The sequence below is a fragment of the Giraffa tippelskirchi genome, chromosome 3 (genome assembly GCF_054371585.1).
Source record: "Giraffa tippelskirchi isolate mGirTip1 chromosome 3, T2T-mGirTip1v1.2.pri, whole genome shotgun sequence".
Classification (NCBI taxonomy): Eukaryota; Metazoa; Chordata; class Mammalia; order Artiodactyla; family Giraffidae; genus Giraffa; species Giraffa tippelskirchi.
This window is the reverse complement of record NC_137277.1, coordinates 172,097,892-172,119,448: the sequence shown is the minus strand read 5'-3', so window position 1 is coordinate 172,119,448 and position 21,557 is coordinate 172,097,892. Positions and strand designations below refer to the sequence as shown.

Sequence of the window (21,557 nt, the reverse complement as noted above, 5' to 3'; positions counted from 1 at the left end):
CTAGAAGAAGATTTCTAGAAGTAAACTTTCATCTGAAAATATTTTTTAAAAGGATTGGTAAAAATGAGGACATATTATCTTGGAAATCTTTCCTATAAATTTCTCTATCCCTCTCTCTTCCCCTCTCCCCTCTCTCAAAATTTTAAGAAATGTCTAGAAGTTTACATTACAGACACCAGAAGGCTAACAGTCAAACTTTTCACACTGTAAGTCATGACACCTGAATGTGCTTGGAAATTAATTTAGTAGATCTTAGCAAGCTTTGGAAGAAAAAGAGCCATGGGAGCAAGAAAGGGGGACAGAAAGAAAGTAGAATGATCTGAGTGCATTATAAAGAGTAAGAATAAGTGTGTTTCGGTTAAGTGTACACATGGACAGGGCTTGAGGTACAAGGTTTGTAAATGTATTTTTGCTGTTAAGTGAAAAGTGAAAGTGAAAGTTGCTCAGTCGTGTTCGACTCTTTGTGACCCCACAGACTACACAGTCCATGGAATTCTCCAGGCCAGAATACTAGAGTCAGTAGCCTTTCCCTTCTCCAGGGGATCTTCCCAACCTAGGGATCAAACCCAGGTCTCCTGCATTGCAGGCAGATTCTTTACCAGTTGAACCACAAGGGAAGTCCTTTTTTCTTTTTTTGCTCTAGGTCATGGTCAAAAGTTTTTAAGAAATATGGTAGAGTATTTCTGAATAAAACTATTGACAGAATGTAGCAATTACTGGAGTTCAATCCATAGGTATTTATTTCATAATACCCTCATTTTAAATACACAGTTTAGATGCAGGCTAACGAGTAGTGTTCAAATCTTAGCACATATAAAATTCCTGGGAGTAGGGGTATGAAACGGGGAAGGGCACGTGGACCTACAGAACATCCAATTTTGTGACCCTGGGGAGAGAGAGCTAGTGGGAGGGAGTTGGGGGGGATGATGTAAGCTTTGAGTTTAACAAGCACCCAGGTGATTCTGATGTGGGTGGTGTTCTGCCCATCTGAAGAGTCACAACCTGCAACACCGCTGGTAGCTATGTAATTACAAACATCTTGAGTTAAGATTAAGTTCTATCTTCCTAATCCACACATAGCAAATATGTCTAAACTTCTAACCAGCTGGTTTTTGTTTTTTAAAATGAAGGACCTGAAGTCATGAGCCCCAGTTTGAAGTTTGAGGAACTATTTTAAAAAAGAGAGAGAGAAGAAAAAAAGATGGTTTTTAAACTTGCATTTAAGGAGAGAGTGTGAGAAAAGTGAGGGTCATGGGGATCCAGCAATTCTTTGTTAGTAAAACCTATTAGTTTTTACCTCTAGAGCCCTGGGTACGTGCATGTTAAGTCACTTCAGTCGTGTCTGACTCTTTGCAACCCTGTGAACTGTAGTCTGCCAGGCTCCTCTGTTCATGGGATTCTCCAGGCAAGAATACTGGAATGGGTTGCCAAGACCTCCTCCAGGAGATCTTCCTGATCCAGGGGAAGACATGTCTTTTATGTCTCCTGCATTGGCAGGCGGGTTCTTTACCCGAGCCACCTAACAGAGGCATCGAAAATTCATCATTACTTCAATTCCCTGTTAAGAAACAAATATTATTTTGAAGACGTTTTTTAGTTATCACATTTTATACTGAGTGCATTGCACTAAAACACAAAAACAAAAACAAAAAATCACAACAACTTTAAGATGAAAAATAGGGCAAAATCAACAAGATGTGTTATAAAGTTTACAAACCCTTCTAGGCATGTGCTTTTCTGTGTAAAACATATGTTTCTTTAAATACAAGAAACAGCTGAGGATTCTTTCTTTAGATTAACTAACTGATCAACAGATTTGATGGCATTATCTCAGATAACAAATTGCCAAACCCCAATCCTCACCAAAGAATGCAAAGAAAAATGAAAACATATTAAAGCAATCAAGATAATTTTTAAAAAGCAAAAGCAAGTCTTTTAGATAAGTGTCAGTTATTAAGGACTAACCTAAAAATAATCACCAATTGGTAAAACTTGTGAAATGGAAAAATTAAACAGTGGCATAAAGTTTTCACCTCCTCTCTTTCCTTCAATGTCATCCATCTATTTATTTCTGGCTTGCATGCTTGGGTGCTCAGTCGTGTCCAACTTTGTGACCCCACCTATCTTCTCTGTTCACGGGATTTTTCAGGCAAGAATACTGGAGTGGGTTACCATTTCCTTCTCCAGGGGAGCTTCCTGAGGCAGGGATCGAACCCTTGTCTCCTGTGTTGGCAGGTGGATTCTTGACCACTGAGCAAAGCCCCTTATCTTGGGCTTAATTTATATCAAAACCAAAAAACATCTTGAAATTGTCTTTTAAAAGTATTAGTGTCTTTCTGAAATCCTGTTCCCAAAGTATTTAATTGATTTTCCTGTGTGCCTAAACTAGTCATTCTCAAATTTTACTGTAAGTAACATTCTCTGTGGGGCTTCCCCAATGGCTCAGAGGTAAAGAATGTGTCTGCAGTGCAGGAGACTCGGGTTCGATCCCTAAGTGGGGAAGGTCCCCTGGAGGAGGAAATGGCAACCCACTCCAGTATTCTTGCCTGAAAAATCCCATAGACAGAGGAGCCTGGTGGGCTACAGTCCAGTCATCACAAACAGCTGGGGACCCAACTGAGTACTCACAGTGAATTCATAATCACACTTTGGAAAACACTAACACAAATGTTTGAGAGAGAATTAACTCTTCACACTTGTCAGAAAGATTTGATACTTGGGACTAAAAGAGAGAAACCTCCATGCTGTATTGTCCTAGTTAAGTAGATTTTTTTATTGCTGTTGTTCTTGGCATGCATACAATCCTAAAATGTAAGTATCTTGCTTGACTTTCACAGCATCATATTCCTGTGCCTTTAAATGAACTATCAATCACCTAGAACTTCACTACTGAAAGTGTACTGACCACATCTACCCCCTAGCAGAATCAGCATCACTGGGAGTATCTAAAAAATGCAGACCTCAGCCTGCCCTAGGCCTTCTAAATCAGAACCTGCATTTTAACAAGATCCTCAGGTTTGAGATGCATTGATCTTGCAAATTTTCCAGCCAAATATGATTTTTCAGCTCACTATTTTAATTTCACTATTTTGTATTTTTAATCCAAAAGGATGAAAGATTTTAATTACAACAGAAAATAAGGTTATTAAGGAGAGAGACAACTGAAGGGCCCCAAGTTGACTCTGTGACTTATGACTTTTAAAATCAGAAGGCAGTTGGTTTTTATGGAATCTCACCTGAGATCACAGTGCTCTGTAGATCACAGGAGCCTGAGACCCCAGTACCTTGAACTGTATTCGTTTGTCTCTCTTCACTGTAAGCTTCTTGTGGGCAGGATCCTCTTAGGGTATTTAAATCTTCTGTGGCCAGTCTAATGCCTAACCCAAGGAAGTGCTCCAAAATGCCTGAATGGGGGAAAAAAAATTGCCACTTATGAATTATATCCACCCTTCAGGTTCAAGCTTAAGGCTCCTTTCCTCTAAAATATTTCTTTAGTTATTTTACCTAGCATAATCTCCACCTACTCTAAGTAAATACCACTTATTTGACGTGTAATGCTAGTGGTAAATAACCCGCCTGCCAATGCAGGAGATGTAGAGATGAGGGTTTGGTCCCTGGGTTGGGAAGTTTCCCTGAAGGATGAAATGGCAACCCATTCTAGTATTCTTGCCTGGAGAATCCCATGGACAGAGAACCCTGGTAGGCTACAGTCCATAGGTCCCAAAGAGTCAGACATGACTGAAGTGACTTAGCATGCGCATGCACGTACACGCTCGCACACATACACACACTTTCAGTTCAGTCGCTCAGTCGTGTCCAACTGTTTGCAACCCCATGAATCGCAGCACGCCAGGCCTCCCTGTCCATCACCAACTCCCGGAATTTACCCAAACCCATGTCCATCAAGTCGGTGATGCCATCCAACCATCTCATCCTCTGTCGTCCCCTTCTCCTCCTGCCCCCAATCCTTCCCAGCATTAGGATCTTTTCCAATGAGTCAACTCTTCGCATGAGGTGGCCAAAGTATTGGAGTTTCAGCTTCAACATCAGTCCTTCCAATGAACACCCAGGACTGATCTCCTTTAGGAGGGACTGGTTGGATCTTCTTGCAGTCCAAGGGACTCTCAAGAATCTTCTCCAATACCACAGTTCAAAAGCATCAATTCTTCGGTGCTCAGCTTTCTTCACAGTCCAACTCTCACATCCATACATGACCACTGGAAAAACCATAGCCTTGACTAGATGGACCTTTGTTAGCAAAGTAATGTCTCTGCTTTTTAATATGCTATCTAGGTTGGCCATAACTGTCCTTCCAAGGAGTAAGCGTCTTTTAATTTCATGGCTGCAGTCACCATCTGCGGTGATTTTGGAGAACCCCAAAATAAAGTCTGACACTGTTTCCACCGTTTCCCCATCTATTTCCCATGAAGTGATGGGACAAGATGCCATGATCTTAGTTTTCTGAATGTTGAGCTTTAAGCCAACTTTTTCACTCTCCTGTCTCACTTTCATCAAGAGGCTTTTTAGTTCTTCTTCACTTTCTGCCATAAGGATGGTGTCACCTGCATATCTGAGGTTACTGATATTTCTCCCGGCACTTTAGTTATCAATTATCTTTGTTTTATATCTCTTCTTATTATCCCACCAAAACTGTAAAAAGCTGCTTCTTTTTATACTTTTCATACTGTCTTGCAGAGTAGGCATTCAATTATTGCTTACTACTGAGAGCAATCTTAAAACTTAAAAAAACCACTAAAGTTAGAAAATCTACACAATTTTATTTTCCTCCAAGCATCATTCTAAGTTGTCAAAACTAATTCTAGAGTTGGTAATATTTAAACAGCTCCTCCAGTTGCGATCTATTTCACTGAAGTAAAGCATCACTTTGATATAAGAAATACTTTCTAATTTTCAAATAGTTAGTTGACCCTTCAGCCAATTCAATTCTCATTTTGGTTATTTTTGCCAGTAACTTATACTTCTGTATGCCATCAGGACATACAGAAAGGGTCCCGGAAGATCCTCTGGAGGAGGAAATGGCAACTCCAGTATGTTTGCTTGGGAAATTCCACAGATGGAGGAGCCTGGCCGGCTCGGGTCCATGCAAGTCATCTCTACATGTCCTATAGATGGCAGCATTGAGCAATAGATTAGTATTTGGTAAGGATGCTGTTTTGGTTTCTGAGAATTTTCAGTTGGGAGTCAATTTTTCATACAATATATTTCATTATAGTACACCACAAGACTAATTTAGCATAGGCTGGCAGGATAATACTTGTACCTGCTCAAAATTACTTCAGTTAGTTTCCACAAAAGCATCCTTTCTATTCTGTATATAAACCATATATGCATTTCCAGAGTTAGCTCAACCCATTAATAAAACAAAAAAGTAAAGGAAGATGAATTACTATAGTATAATTTTAATTAACTATTAAACACCTTTAACATTGGTAGTAAAACATCAGCAAGTAGGAAGAAAGGACAAGAACATCTTACCATCAGTGATTATCTATGATGGGAAATCCATTGATTTGGAAAAAAAAATGTCAGCAATCTGACTTATTTCATGATTTCTAATGAATATATTAGCCACTGAAGTTGTGCTTTTAAAGCAGAGATCCTTTCCCACAGAGTTTTTTTAAAAAGCTTTTATAATAAAAAAAATAACATTTTTATATGATCAAAATTCTAACTTGTCTGTGAAGATTTTTCCAAAATATTTGCAAATTAAGTTGATCTTTCAGATCCCTCTTTCTTCTAGAAAAGAGTATTTTGTTTCCCATAGAGGTATACTACCTTCATTTAGCTTTATTTTTGAAGGGGGCATCATTTCTAAAATAAGTGGGTTTGGATTATTTTTCCTACAAAATGTGAAATATTCTCCACCCCCACCCTGCGCTAACATCAAACCTGTAAAAAGCCCTTAGGACTTAGATTACATTGTTACTAGTAAACAACACGGTTACCTTTTTTCCCCTCTCTCTCTCCAAGGGTAAAACCTCACAATTACTTCACTACTAACTTCAGACTTCCCTATTCGCATTCCCCTCTTCTACTCCCCATAAAACACGCTATTCCCCCAGAATCCCGGTCACTGTCATTGCCGCCTAGTTACCGGATTACATCTGCTATTTATAGCTTTGCTGTTGTGGGCACGTGTGCCCACATCACCAAGCTGTCAGAGGGAGAGAAGGGCGGGCTTTCAATTCAACAGCGTGTACACAAATTACAGATGAAGGAGGCTCAGATGAGGCTGCATGATGGCAGGGAATAAGAAGGTGAGGGAAGAAATAAAAAGCTCCCAGGCTTTGGTGGGGTGTAGCTCCTCTGCAGATACCCGGTACCCCAGTTCACGTATCACACTCTGCTGAATGGCGCCTTTGGTTCTTTTTCTTTCTTTCTTTCTTTTTTTTTTTTACTACGCTTTGCAACCTACCTTGGTACCCTCACCCTGTCTCCCACCTCCCCTCCTGCAGTCCAAGGTTTGAAAGACAGGCAGCCCCACCAATCAGCAGGCTATCCTAAGAAAGTCTCCCCGCCCCTCAGCCCGGTATTAGGCCCAGGCTGCCTCCTCCGCAGCCCAGTGGGTCCTGCCCAGCGCATGCCCAGCGCCTCCACTGCCGCGAGCCTCCGGCAGTGCTTGAGAGCTGGCGACTGGGGAGGGTCTCCTGCGCGGAGGGGGTGGTGGAGACCCCCAAACGGGCCAGGACTGGGGTGGTAAAATAAGATAACGTCAAACAGACGAGGAGTCATTTTTTAAAGGGTCCTTAATGATCTGTAGATCACCTTAACAAACAAAAAACTTTGGGGAGCGTTTGCTTGTGGTGAGATTGCTACCGCAAGCTAACAGCCTAAGAGTCTCTGCAAGTAGACCCAAGCTGCTGACCTCCGCTACCCACGAAACACCCATTTTCCTGTACAGCTCAGCTGGCACCGTCTTTGTTTTCTCCCGATTATCCTTGTAGTCAAGGGTAAAAATTTTATGGGGTGGTTCGATGGGTGTGGAAGCTGCGTGTGAAACAGACACTTCGGCCAGTTTACCCAGTAGGGTTTTGGCCTTACGAACCCGCTGTAGGTCCCTAATATATATATATATATATTTTTTTTTTTAAATCACAAATAGGTTTCGGAATGTGATAAGGGGCGTCTCATTTTCTCCCCAAAGCCTTCACCCACAAGGTGTGACTCCCCGACCGCTCGCTAGCTTGAGGCGGGAGTGGGATGGGGTGGGCAGAAGCTGTGATATTTACATTCTCTCCCTAATGGATAAGCGGCTAACCCCACCACTCCGGACACACGACACTTCCCCGGGATCCCTCTTCTTGTTTGGGAGTGACCATAACCTCCTCCTTCCCTTCCCCAGTCGCTGCCCTTGGGCGTCCCTCTGTTCTTTCGTGGTACTTCACTGCAGCAAATTCGGGGATTCCAAGGTGAAAGGCGGGCCCAGAAGTCCTTTAGTAAAACCTGACGAAAATACAGATCTCACCATGGCCTATCACACTGAAACTGAAATCCAGCTTTTAGATTTCCAGAGAGGGAAGAAAAAAAAAAAGCGTTGACTAGAAACACTCTCTCAGAAGGGGCTGCTCTTACCTGTTAGGTAAGATCCAGCCCAGCTCTCGAGTCCCCTCCTACCCGGGCCCTCCCACGCAGGGCCCAGTAGCCGCAGTGCCCCCCCGTCGCCCCCCACCCTCACTCCTGCGTCTTCCCGGGTTCGACCCCCTCCCCCGTTTTCCCAGACTCCCCTCGTGCTTTCGGGGAGACACCCAAACACCTCCGCCCGCGCCCGCGGCGGGGATTCCTGCGGGCCGGGGGGCGCACTGGGTGGCGCGCGAGGAGGCCGGTTCTGAGCCCGGGCGGCCGGCCGCGTAGGGGCGCTGCCCGAGCGCGGTGCCGAGGCCGAGCGCGGGCGCCTCTGCGGCACAGCCGGGGGGCGGAGAGGGGCGGGCGCGGGGCGGGCTCGGCCGGGAATGTAGAGACCCGGGCGGGAGCCTCCCGGCGGCGGCGGCGGCGGCGGCGGCGGCCGGGCTGCGGAGCGCGGAGGCTCCGTCACGTGTTTTTTTCTCCTCCCGAGTGAGACGGCGGCGCGGTCGGAGGGGGCCGGCGCGCAGAGCCAGACGCCGCCGCTTGTTTTGGTTGGGGCTCTCGGCAACTCTCGGAGGAGGAGGGAGGAGGGGAGAAGTAGCGGCAGCGCCTCCTGGGGAAGAGGCGTCTTCCCCCGACTCCTTCCCCAGCCTACCCCCTCCGCACCCCCGACCCCCGACCCCCCCCCGCCTTCGCCTACCGCCCTCGTCCCCTCCCCTCCTCCCCGGCCGACTGGAGCGAGGGGCAGGGATGAGCCTGTCCCTTCGGCGCGCCCCCAGCTCCCCAGGCTGCCTAGTCGCATTTCGCGTGGAAAAGCCACTTTCTCCGCCCGCCGACATGGGCCCGATCGGGGGCTGCAGAGGACGCGTCCGCGGGCTGCGGCAGCAACAGCAACAGCCGCAGCGCCGCGGTCTCTACGATTGAACTGGTATTTGGGCGGCTGGTGGCGGCGGGGACGGTCGGGGGGTGGGAGGAGGCGGAGGAAGAGGCGAAGGAGGAGGAGGAGGGAGAACCCCGTGCAACGTTGGGACTTGGCAGCTCGCCTCCCCCTGCCCAAGGATATTTAATTTGCCTCGGGAATCGCTACTTCCAGAGAGGAACTCCGGAGGGAAGGCGCGAGCGCGCGCCTGGAGGGGCCAGGAGAAGACCCCCCCCACCCCGCCACCCCGCCCGCCCGCCCGGGCCGCCGCCTGCCAGCGCCGGACTCTGGCCCCGGCGGCGAGAGATGCATCTTAGCTTCTTCCCGACCGCGGCTGCTGAGAGGAGACTTGGCTCTCTGGGGATCCGGGCTGCACTCGCGCCGGACGCGTTGTCTCCCCCCCAGGGCATGAAACGCCAGTAAACTCGGGTCGGGGCTATCTCCTTGGCGCAGCTGCTGTGTCCTCCCTCGACCGCCCCTCCCCGGCGCAGAGGGCGGCGTGGATTTCGGAGTCGGGGTTTCTGCCGCCTCCAGCCCTGTTTGCATGTGCGGGGCCGCGGCTAGGAGCCTCCGCCCCCCACCCGGTTGTTTTTCGGCGCCTCCCTCTGCTCGGCGGCGGCGGCAGCATGGCGAGCCCTCCGGAGACGGACGGCTTCTCGGACGTGCGCAAGGTGGGCTACCTGCGCAAACCCAAGAGCATGCACAAGCGATTCTTCGTGCTGCGGGCGGCCAGCGAGGCTGGGGGCCCGGCGCGCCTCGAGTACTACGAGAACGAGAAGAAGTGGCGGCACAAGTCGAGCGCCCCCAAACGCTCGATCCCCCTGGAGAGCTGCTTCAACATCAACAAGCGGGCGGACTCCAAGAACAAGCACCTGGTGGCCCTCTACACCAGGGACGAGCACTTTGCCATCGCGGCAGACAGCGAGGCCGAGCAGGACAGCTGGTACCAGGCCCTCCTGCAACTGCACAACCGTGCCAAGGGCCACCACGACGGGGCCGCGGCGCCTGGGGCGGGAGGCGGCGGGGGCAGCTGCAGTGGCAGCTCCGGCCTCGGGGAGGCCGGGGAGGACTTGAGCTATGGGGACGTGCCCCCAGGACCCGCCTTCAAGGAGGTCTGGCAGGTGATCCTGAAACCCAAGGGCCTGGGTCAGACAAAGAATCTGATTGGCATCTACCGCCTCTGCCTGACCAGCAAGACCATCAGCTTCGTGAAGCTGAACTCGGAGGCGGCGGCCGTGGTGCTGCAGCTGATGAACATCAGGCGCTGCGGCCACTCAGAGAACTTCTTCTTCATCGAAGTGGGCCGTTCCGCAGTGACGGGTCCGGGAGAGTTCTGGATGCAGGTGGACGACTCCGTGGTGGCCCAGAACATGCACGAGACAATCCTGGAGGCCATGCGGGCCATGAGCGATGAGTTCCGCCCTCGAAGCAAGAGCCAGTCCTCCTCCAACTGCTCCAACCCCATCAGTGTGCCCCTGCGGAGGCACCACCTCAATAACCCTCCACCCAGCCAGGTGGGGCTGACCCGCCGCTCGCGCACTGAGAGCATCACAGCCACCTCCCCAGCCAGCTTGGTGGGCGGGAAGCAGGGCTCCTTCCGTGTGCGTGCCTCCAGTGATGGCGAAGGTACCATGTCTCGCCCCGCCTCTGTGGACGGCAGTCCTGTGAGTCCTAGCACCAACAGGACCCACTCCCACCGCCATCGAGGCAGCTCCCGGCTGCACCCGCCTCTCAACCACAGCCGCTCCATCCCCATGCCTTCTTCTCGCTGCTCACCTTCCGCCACCAGTCCCGTCAGTCTGTCCTCCAGCAGCACGAGTGGCCACGGCTCCACCTCAGACTGCCTCTTCCCGCGGCGGTCTAGTGCTTCTGTGTCTGGTTCCCCCAGTGATGGGGGTTTCATCTCCTCTGATGAGTATGGCTCCAGTCCCTGCGATTTCCGAAGTTCCTTCCGCAGCGTCACCCCAGATTCCCTGGGCCACACCCCGCCTGCCCGGGGTGAGGAGGAGCTAAGCAACTACATCTGCATGGGAGGCAAGGGGACCTCCACCCTCACTGCCCCCAATGGCCACTACATTTTGCCCCGGGGTGGCAATGGTCACCGCTACGTGCCAGCCGCCGGCTTGGGCACGAGCCCAGCCCTGCCAGGAGAAGAAGCAGCCGGTGCGGCAGATCTGGATAATCGGTTCCGAAAGCGGACTCACTCTGCGGGCACCTCGCCTACCATTTCCCACCAGAAGACCCCATCTCAGTCCTCCGTGGCTTCCATTGAGGAATATACTGAAATGATGCCCGCCTACCCACCAGGAGGTGGCAGTGGAGGCCGAGTACCCAGCTACCGGCACTCCGCCTTCGTGCCCACCCACTCCTACCCAGAGGAGGGTCTGGAAATGCACCCCTTGGAGCGGCGTGGGGGCCACCACCGCCCAGACACCTCCAGCCTTCACACCGATGATGGCTACATGCCCATGTCCCCAGGAGTGGCCCCAGTGCCTGGCAGCCGGAAGGGCAGTGGGGACTACATGCCCATGAGCCCCAAGAGCGTGTCTGCCCCGCAGCAGATCATCAACCCCATCAGACGCCATCCCCAGAGAGTGGACCCCAACGGCTACATGATGATGTCCCCAAGCGGCAGCTGCTCGCCTGACATTGGAGGTGGGCCCAGCAGCGGCGGCAGCAGCAGCAGCGCTGCCCCTTCTGGGAGCAGCTATGGCAAGCTCTGGACAAATGGGGTAGGGAGCCACCACTCTCACACCCTGCCACACCCCAAACTCCCGGTGGAGAGTGGTAGTGGCAAACTCTTGTCTTGTACAGGTGACTACATGAACATGTCGCCCGTTGGGGACTCCAACACCAGCAGCCCCTCCGACTGCTACTATGGCCCCGAGGACCCCCAGCACAAGCCAGTCCTCTCCTACTACTCATTGCCAAGGTCCTTTAAGCACACCCAGCGTCCTGGGGAGCTGGAGGAGCCCCGGCACCACCAGCATCTTCGCCTTTCCTCCAGTTCCGGTCGACTCCTCTACACTGCAGCCACAGAAGATTCCTCGTCGTCCACCAGCAGTGACAGCCTGGGCGGGGGATACTGTGGGGCTCGGCCGGAGCCCGGCCTCCCGCATCTCCATCATCAGGTCCTGCAGGCCCATCTGCCTCGAAAGGTGGACACAGCTGCCCAGACCAACAACCGCCTGGCTCGGCCCACGAGGCTATCCCTGGGGGATCCCAAGGCCAGCACCTTACCTCGGGCCCGAGAGCAGCAGCCGCTGCCCCCCTTGCTGCTCCCTCCGGAGCCCAAGAGCCCAGGGGAGTATGTGAATATTGAATTTGGGAACGATCAGCCAGGCTACTTATCGGGCCCGGTGGCGTCCCACAGCTCGCCTTCCATCAGGTGTCCGTCCCAGCTCCAGCCAGCTCCCAGAGAGGAGGAGACGGGCGCAGAAGAGTATATGAACATGGACCTGGGGCCGGGCCGGAGGGCCACCTGGCAGGAGAGCGTGGGGGTCCAGCCGGGCAGGGTGGGCCCGGCGCCCCCTGGAGCTGCTAGCGTGTGCAGGCCGACCAGGGCGGTGCCCAGCAGCCGCGGCGACTACATGACCATGCAGATGGGCGGTCCCCGGCAGAGCTACGTGGACACCTCACCCGTTGCGCCCATCAGCTACGCCGACATGCGGACGGGCGTCGTTGTGGAGGAAGCTAGCCTGCCCGGGGCCACCGCGGCTGCTCCCTCCTCATCCTCGACGGCCTCTGTTTCCTCCACTGCGCCTCTGGGAACAGGGGAGTTGGCGGCCCGCTCTGCCCTGCTGGGGGGCCCGAGCGCCTTCACGCGGGTGAACCTCAGTCCCAACCGCAACCAGAGTGCCAAAGTGATCCGTGCCGACCCGCAAGGGTGCAGGAGGCGGCACAGCTCCGAGACCTTCTCCTCGACGCCCAGTGCCACCCGGGTGGGCAACACGGTGCCCTTTGGAGCCGGGACTGCTGTCGGGGGCAGCGGTGGCGGCAGCAGCAGCAGCGCCGAGGACGTCAAACGCCACAGCTCTGCTTCCTTCGAGAACGTGTGGCTGAGGCCTGGGGAACTTGGGGGAGCCCCCAAGGAGCTGGCCCAGGTGTGCGGGGCCGCCGGGGGTTTGGAGAATGGTCTTAACTACATAGACCTGGATTTGGTCAAGGACTTCAAACAGCGCCCTCAAGAGCGCCCACCTCAACCGCAGCCTCCTCCACTCCCAGCCCCTCATCAGCCCCTGGGCAGTAGTCAGAGCGGCCCCACCAGCCGCTCCAGCGAGGATCTAAGCGCCTATGCCAGCATCACTTTCCAGAAGCAGCCAGAGGACCTCCAGTAGCTCAACTGGACATCACAGCAGGTGCGTTTCATGGTGACAAAGTCAGAAGACAAAACTGCTTTTAACCTGGTGCTCGAATTTGGTGCCTCTGTCCCAGGGCCCTTCCCTCTCCTCCCTCTGCTTCTGTAGGGAGTGCACTCCTGGGAGGGAGAGGTCTGGGCACAGGAGGGGACATGTGCCTGATGGTCAGATAAATCTATAGGAGCAGACACTCCAGAGGGCTTTTCCCCTTGGGTTTCCCAAGTGAAGTACTTTAGTATTTCCAAGACATATATCCTGTTAATACCAGTTCTGAGGTTTGTGAAGTTCGTTTGTAAGAACCTTGATCTCCTTAGGGAAGTTTTCTTTTGACTATATACTGAGGTCAGTCTCTAGAAGGGACAGTTCTACAAAAATATTTGTTAATCCAGGGGCTAAGCCCTTCATTGAAAGGTAATTTCTCTGAGCTCTTAAGGGTGATCTTATCAAGTTGCCCTGTGTACTTTAGTTCTGTGATTTCACAATACCAAGGCAACATAAATAGCAATGGGAAACATCAATTTTTATTCCTGTTGCCCTAAAAAGTTTCAGAAGTTAAGAGCTTGCTTTAGGCTTAGAAATTTAGAGAAATACCTGCCTGTCTATGACTCTCTTTAGAAAGTAATTATTGGTGACATTTTGTTTCTGAATGAAGATTTATGAAATATTACCCACACACCGACCCATCACCTCACAGGCATGGCAGCTTTTACACAGTGAAGTCTGCATGCATCTGGGACCCATTATTGATTTAAGAGTTATGAAAATTCATCCTACCGTGTCAGTCTTACAGTTGTCTGTTCTTGCAAAGGCCTGTACAGAGACCCCCACATAGATCATATGGGGGCTACTGTACATCTTCTGTAAAATTACTTAACACTTTTATGTTAAAAAGAAATATTAAGTCACGTTAAAAAGAAATATTAAGTCAGGGAGATGGAAGAGTTTGGTTTTCATCTACATTGAATGTAAGGGCTAAACCCTGTCCTCTTCCTTTGTAGGATATTTACTGTTTGCCTTTTAAGTTCTAGAGTGGATGCCTCACTAAATGTTGAAAGTTGGCTTTGGGTCTTCTGTGGCTAAGGCTGTACTGAAAATGAAAAACATTTCTAATAGGAAATTAGCCTGCCCTTCATTCTGTTGAGGCTTTTTTCTGGTGGTCATAATTGTGGGAAGAGGAGAGGAGTATAGTTTACAAATAATGTGATGAGTTGGCAATGTAGACGTTTCCAGCATTTGGAAACACTTTATTCTGACAAACATTATCTTGTGATAACCTTTTTATATATGTTTCATCAAATGTGCTTTTACATTATTCTTCTTAATATGTGCCCATCCATAAGAAATTCATGTGTATATTGGGTTCCTATTCCTATTAATACTAATATTTGACCCATATCATTTGCTGTTTTCTGGAACAAGGTACAGGTGTACAAACATTCAAACTAAGATTTTAGGGGATATATATTATGCAAAACATTTATCTGATTAGTATTTAGATTTATTTTCATGATTCCTTTTCTAGAAGAGAGTTTTAGTTGTGTGCATCAACAGTAAAAATTTTGGTTGTTTCAAATGATGTTTTGGGACATGTGGATCCCTCTAACACTTTAACTATTTGTGTTGCAAAGTTTCTCATTTATAAAGGAATGGGAATTTGAAGGGGGAAAAAAATCCCAGCAGAACCAAGATTTTGATTTCAAAGAAGAAAGAAGAGGCTAAGAAACAATAAGTTTTCCTCACCTGTTTTCTTAATTTGATCAGGTTTTTTTGTTTTTGATAGTAGAATAAATAATATTTTGCTTTGAAGGAAGTTGACCAAATAAAGTTTTCATTTTTCAAAACGGCTTTAAAATAAAATCCTCCTTTTATGGAGGACACATTAAAAACAACCAACCCAAACAAAACAATCTTTTATTCTTAACTTTCTGAGGGAGAATATAGTATTCTGGAATAACCTTATAATCATTCCTTAATAATTTTGGAGCAGCAATAGACCAACAATGGACAGCACCATGCCAGAAAAATTCTACAATGTGTATTTGTAAGATGTAAATGGAGAGAGGTGAGGGTGTGTGTGTGTGTTTTAAGTGAGGCACTAAATGCTATTTGGCACATTTACACCCTGAATTCTGCTTGTTTGCCTTTGCTGTTTTGCCTTTAAAGATGTGATTTAATAGGTAATTATCATATGAAACAAAAAGAAATCAAGCCTGTCTGTGGCAAACCCCTTTGCCTGGGAAGGAGTATGTTACATTGTGAAAACGGTGTTTTCCTAACTTCTCAGCAATTGCTATCTTTGCCTGTCTTTCCTATTTCTCAGGTAAAACCTAAAACAGGAAAAGTAATGAGGGGCTTGGAGATGCGTGTGTGCTCTTTCTCTTAACCCCTCATTTTAAACGTCTCTGCGTGTTGAATGTTTTTCACCGTCTGTTACAGGAGAATGTTTCTGAGGCATTTAGCGCAGGTGCCCAGGAGTGTTGGTTGCCCTTGATTCACCTTCTGTCTGATCACCTTTTCTGTTTCTCCTCTCCTCTCTCGTCCATCCATGTCTCCTCTGGGTTCTAACCTGCTGGATTTTTTTTTTCTTCCGGTACCCTCCTCTCCCATCCCCCTTGTTTCCCACCTCTTATTTCATGTTCCTGCCATTGTCCTTTTATTTTTTTCTCTCTCTCTCTTTGGCTCCATTTCAGAATTTCGCAGTACTTGTGGCCTACGCTCCCCAGAGAGTTAATGGAGAGCTCCAAAAGCAGGGCAGAAAGGGCACAGCAGCCAGCTATCTTCAACCAGCGTTTACCTCAAGTTTGTTTTGTTTGGAAACTGCAGTTGGGCAGGTAGAGCAGGCTTTGGCAAAGACATCGACTCCAGCCATCTATTTTAGATTCCCTTTTTTTTTGTTTTTTTGGTCATTTTGTTCTGTCCCCTTGAAAAAAAGTCCATTTTTCTTCCTTCCATTGCATTTCCTAGTTGTGATTTCCAGGACTCCTACCTCCAAGTCTGCTTCTCGTCTCTCCTTCCCTGTTCCTCTCTCCTGTCACCTCGCTGTGTGGCCTTTTTGTCTGGCACTTTCTCATCTCCACGGTCACCTCTGCTTCTTGCATGCCTCTCTATTTATTTGGCGCTTGGCTCCCCCTCCCTCCTGCAAGCCCCTTTTGGCTCGGAGTTGGGGGGGTTAGTAGCGAGGCGGAGGCTACCCTCAGACTTCCACCCGGTCCGTCGCCGGTCGCCTGAGGGCGCGGGGGCGGCCGGACCCTTTCCGCGCGCGGCGCGCGGTGGGCGGTGGCCGCAGAAGCGGCGGCGGCCGAGCCCTTGGCCCCAGCCGAGCGGGGCAGAGACTGGCCCCGAGTGGGCGGGGCAGCCGGGCGCTGATTGGCTCCCGCCAGAGCCAATCAGTGCGAGCGCAGGCCGTGCTGCAGTAGCGGTGGGGAGGGGCCTCGGGTGAAGAGGGTAGACTGGGGGGCCTTGGTCTGGGGTCCGGCGTGGGCAGCGGGCCAGGCCTCCGGGCTGTAGCCCACCCCTCTCCCGCCACCCCTTCCCTCTGGAGACGGGAAAACGGAGCCAAACTCATGCCCCCTCCACCCCCTTCCCGGAGGATGTTGTGCACTCGGCCCTCTTAGTGTGCATCCAGACCAGATTCCTAAGAATGAGAAAGTCCAACCAGCCCACTGACAGAGGCCGGAAACGCACACTTCCTCTTATATTTAATTGAGAAAAATCCAGGCCGTGACCATGTGACGTGCCCCATTTTGTTTCCTTCCTCTCTTTACTACGGTTTACTACTACGCCACTTTCCTGTTCCTTCACCTTCCCAGGAAGCTACAGCACGTGGCTTAGGTTTGATTGGGTTGGCTCCGGAGTTTTACATTTACTTCTCTTACTATTGGGAGGGAGGAGAGAAAAACAAAAGAAAACATTGGAGTAGAAAATACAAGTGCTGTGGCAGGCACCGTGTGGGGATCATTCGGAAAACACATTTGGCTTGAATTTGCCTTGGAGTTAACACTTCACTGAGTGCTTGCAGTTTGCAAAGCACGAAGCTAGGTAAGATCAACAGAAACTGACCATCATAGGCCCTCGGGAGTTCCCGGCGAAATGAAAACATCTGATATATCTTTGCCAGTCGTGAGAATCTAGAGATTCATTATAAGGGCTTGGGTAGGGTTCCTTACTGAGCTTGGAGGTAATGCGGCTTGCTTCTAAAAAACCGATTTTTTTTCCCCACCAGTGACAGCTCTAGAGACAGCTCATCAGACAGGCTGGACGAACTGATTTTGAAAGCTTGCTAAATCTGTGTTGTGCTCCCTCAACATAACCAAACTTTTGTGTGCTGTATAACCAGATGAGATTGGAAATTTGTTCACATTTGTCTTTTCTACAGTAAAGAGGGAAAATAACAAAGAGAAATCCCATGGAAGTATTTTCTTCTCTCCATGCCTCTCAAGTAAGTGTTTCTCAGCAGCCAGCAATCACTGTTTCAGTCGCTGAATCATAAGCCCCAAAGGCAGCATTTTTCCTTAGGTGTGGATTGAAACATCACAGGTGAAAATGTAAGGAAGTAATTCTATGCCCCCTGAGTAATTCTGTGTCCTGATACTGTGTCTGAGCAGGTGGGAGCAAGCTTCTCTGTTCCAAAAAACTTTGAGCATTTCATAATTTTCATAATTTCTGCCAATGTTTAGGTAGCTTTTTATTTTAAAAATCCATGAATATTACACATATTGTCATTTATCTGATTGCCTCCCCACCCCCAAATAAACACTATCTCCAAGATTGTCTTAGAGTAAGAGACTTGGAATTCAAAAGAGCATACTTCCCTCCCCTCTCCCTATTCTTTTTCTTGTTGTTGTTTGTTTATCAAAATTCCTGGAAAATAATTTAACGCCATCTTGAATGATACAATGGAAAAAACAGTTTCTGAGAACCAGAGATCTTGGGTTGTAACATAGCCTGTGTCCTTCGCTAAGCGGGGTGACCTTGAGAAAGTCGCTTAATTTGTCTGGACCTATTTCCCTTTCAGTAACTTGAGAATTTTGTTCTCAATTATTCTAACCTCTTTTGCAGCTCTAAACATAGCGATATTTTGTAGAAAATGACAGATATTCTTTAATGGGTCAGTTGTAATGAGGGTTCTTTCTGGTGAAGCTGTTGTTGGGGTTGTAATGAAGTGCATTAGACTGTTCTGTCCCGTTCTACCTTCTGAATCATTCTTTTGATTTGATTCAGGACTGATTTCAACCTTTCTTATTTGGATGGAGCGTTTTCAGGTTTTAACAGACCTTAAGACAAACCTTCCTGACTATACCAGTCTAAATTTTTGGAACCTTTTCTAAACTCAGTTTGGCTCCTCTCCCTCCTCCCCTTTTAAAAATAAAATTTATGTAAGGATGTAAGTTGGAGAAGACTCTTGTGTTGGAGAAGACTCTTGAGAGTTCCTTGGACTGCAAGGAGATCAAACCAGTCAGTCCTAAAGGAGATCAGCCCTGAATATTCATTGGAAGGACTGATGCTGAAGCTCCAATATTTAGGCCACCTGATGTGGAGAACTGACTCATTTGAAAAGACCCTGATGCTGGGAAAGATTGAAGGCAGGGAGAGAAGGGGATGACAGAGGATGAGATGGTTGGATGGCATCACTGACTCGATGGACATAAGTTTGGCAAGCTCCAGGAGTTGGTGATGGACAGGGAAGCCTGGCGTGCTGCAGTCCATGGGGTTGCAAAGAGTCAGACACAACTGAACTGATTGAAGGATGTAAGTTACCTGCTGATTCCTTCACTTTAAGCTCAGCTATTGGAAGCACCCCTCCCTGCCTGACAATATGCTGTTGTTTAGTCTCTAAGTCCTTTCCCACTCTTTTTTGCAACCCCATAGACTATAGCCAGCCTCTGGTGGCTCAGTTGGTCAAGAATCCGCTTTCAATAACGAGATCCAGTTTCAATCCGTGGGTGGGTAAGATCTCCTGGAGAAGGAAATGGTAACCCAATCCAGTATTTTTGCCTCGGAAGTCCCATGGACAGAGGAGCCTGCGGAGCTACAGTCCATGGAGTCACGGAGTCAGACATGATTTAGGGACTGACTACACCACCACCAAGACCGTAGCCCGCCAGATTCCTCTGTCCTTGGGATTTTCCGGGCAAGAATACTGGAGTGGGTTTCCATTTCCTTCCTCAAGGGATCTTCCTGACCTAGGCATCGAACCCTTATCTCCTGCATCATAGGAAGATTCCTTACTGACAATTTAGGTCAGGCTTTAACCAGTCCATGTCCATGACGTTATTCTGTCAGAATAGAGCGGGTGGTCTGTTTATGGATAATGTTTCTCAGTTATTCCATCAGAATCCTTCAGTGAGGTATCCACTTGAATGAATGGAGAGGAAATCAGAGAGGCCAATTGGGAACTCTAGGAAGTCATGCACAATTTTTTGTTTAGTTTTATTTTACTCTGTTAGGTGTGTGAAAAAGCTCAAAGCTTCTCTTGCTGGCGGAAGTTAGTGTTGTCCAGTTTTTGTGCTTCAGGATTTTTGATTGGTCGTCTGACTGTTCATTGCTTTGCTGACCCAACGTAACCCTCCCTGACTAGTTGCCAATGCCTTCAGAAGGTCCTAGCCTTTGGGCACTTCCGTGTGGATTTCATAAATCATTAGAATAGTCTATTGACTCTTTCATTCAAAACTTCATTGACCTAATGCTTTTCCAGTCCTCCTCCTATAATCAGATATATTTCTTAGCTGTATTGTATATAAATGATTCCTTTTATTTTGGTGGGTTGGTAGTTTTAGTATAATGGAATGCTTCACCATTTTAAGGTTTTGTTTTGCTTTGTTTTAAAGAAAACCATTTCCTCAATTATTTCCTTATGTTACAGAGTTACTGGAAATTGTATTAAAGGAAAATTGCTTCTGGTGGATTAACTTGAAGTCAGTTTCACACTAAATATTCTGTAACTTTTTTCATCCTAGTACTTTTCTTGTATTTAAAATTATAGATACTGTACCACATTTATAATTATGTAATTGACATTATTTCATTACCTTGAAAGTCTATAGCTGTGTGGCAAACTTGAAAAGTTCTCTTAAAAATGTTATTGAAATAGGCTCAGAAGTTGTAATCACTTTGAACTTGAACAGAATTACATTTTAATATTAGTATGGTATCATAGTACACTCATTTCAAACTATGGTGAAATATGGCAAAAAGTAAGTTGTAAAGCTTTTTAAAATGATAGACTAGTATATCTTTTTTTTCCTATTCTTATCTTCCATTATGAAAATGGTAGTATTTCTCCCATTCTTAATTTATGGGAATCGGGGGAGAAGAGAGCAGATAAGTATAAGGTACTGTCATCTATGGGAAGAGGAACATTTTCCATTTTAATAGTCTTGCTGCAGGCTCTACTGTAGTCTGTTTGTTAAAACAAATTTGTTTGACTAAATGTTATTTGTGCTTCTTCAATGAGTCAGTGATCTTTGAATAACACAGCTTTTAAAAATGCTGCTTTTCTTTTTCAACCCCCTTTCTGCATTTTTGTTAATGATGGCCATGGAATTGAACATGGGTCAGAGTATAATTTTAATTGTATTTACCTTCAATCAGAGAGGAAATTTTTGTGATTTTATTACCCTAGTTTGAATATTTTATTGAGTAAACCGAGTTGCATTCATGGTCTTTGCCATTCTGTGATTTTGTTGTTTTTGTTTTCCATTCTATGCCACCCTGTCCAGTATCACCCTGGCTCTGTTAGAGCCAGATTCATATGCATCTGATGATAATTGGTCGGGCTGAAGAAGATGTCTGTATAACCCAAGTTGTAGTAAAGAAAAGACTGTAGTAAGGAAAAGACCTTGATCAACTACCCTCCCCTCTTTTTTTCTGTTGACCAAAAAATTCTTCAGTGTGAGTTCTCTGATTGTCCTTGACATATTTAGGTCATGTAACTGAGCAGTATTAGTTCATCTTGAGAAATTGATAGCTGTGTTATGTTTGTTGAAATGATCAAAGAGGCATTCTTTTTGTTGTTTTCCTTCAAATATATCTAGCGTGGCAAACAAATTATATTTTGCACAGAGTCATGATTCTTACTTTCAGGAAGATTATGATCTAAATGAGACTGGCAACGTTAAAAAAAAAAAGACATTTGCTAAAAATAGAGCAGTTGAAGGTCTCTGAAATATTCAAGGTCTCTGAAATATTCAGTAATTACTTTGTTGTTTTGTTGTTGTTTAGCTACTAAGTCATGTCCAACTCTTTTGTGACCCCATGGACTGTAGCCTGCCAGGCTCTTCTGTCCATGGGATTTCCCAGGCAAGAATACTGGAGTGGGTTGCCATTTCCTTCTCCAGGGGATCTTCCCAATTACTATGTATTTAACTATTATTCAGTATTCTCCAATAAAACAATCTCCATTTTCTTTTTAACATTATTGAATGGGCTCTGTGGAATGTGAGGAATAATCATACTTATCCTTGAGTCTAAGGGATTGTGGAAATAATCAGAACTTTCCAAATCTATAGAGGCCACCCCTCCCTTCCTCAATGTCAGAGATCTTCTTTGGCCAGACAAACCCTAAACTACAATTTCCTGTTGGTTTCCCTCCCCTTTTGCCTCAATAAGTACCATTGAGCACCTATTGTATTCCAGATAGCACTTGTTTTGCTAAGAGGGTGGAGATGTAGATGTGGAAATGGGGATGAAAATGGGAA

General features: G+C 47.7%; 1 protein-coding gene across 1 annotated transcript in view; it reads left to right on the top strand.

Moving 5' to 3' along the window:
• The first annotated feature begins 7,962 nt into the window (after positions 1 to 7,962).
• The window catches only part of IRS1 (insulin receptor substrate 1), a 64,265-nt gene continuing 50,670 nt past the window's right edge, over positions 7,963 to 21,557 (top strand). The window contains exon 1 of the mRNA XM_081584672.1: positions 7,963 to 12,861. Within this exon, the coding sequence (XP_081440798.1) occupies positions 9,130 to 12,840 (3,711 nt within the window). The 5' untranslated portion in view covers positions 7,963 to 9,129 and the 3' untranslated portion in view covers positions 12,841 to 12,861. The remainder of the gene's footprint in view (positions 12,862 to 21,557) is intronic.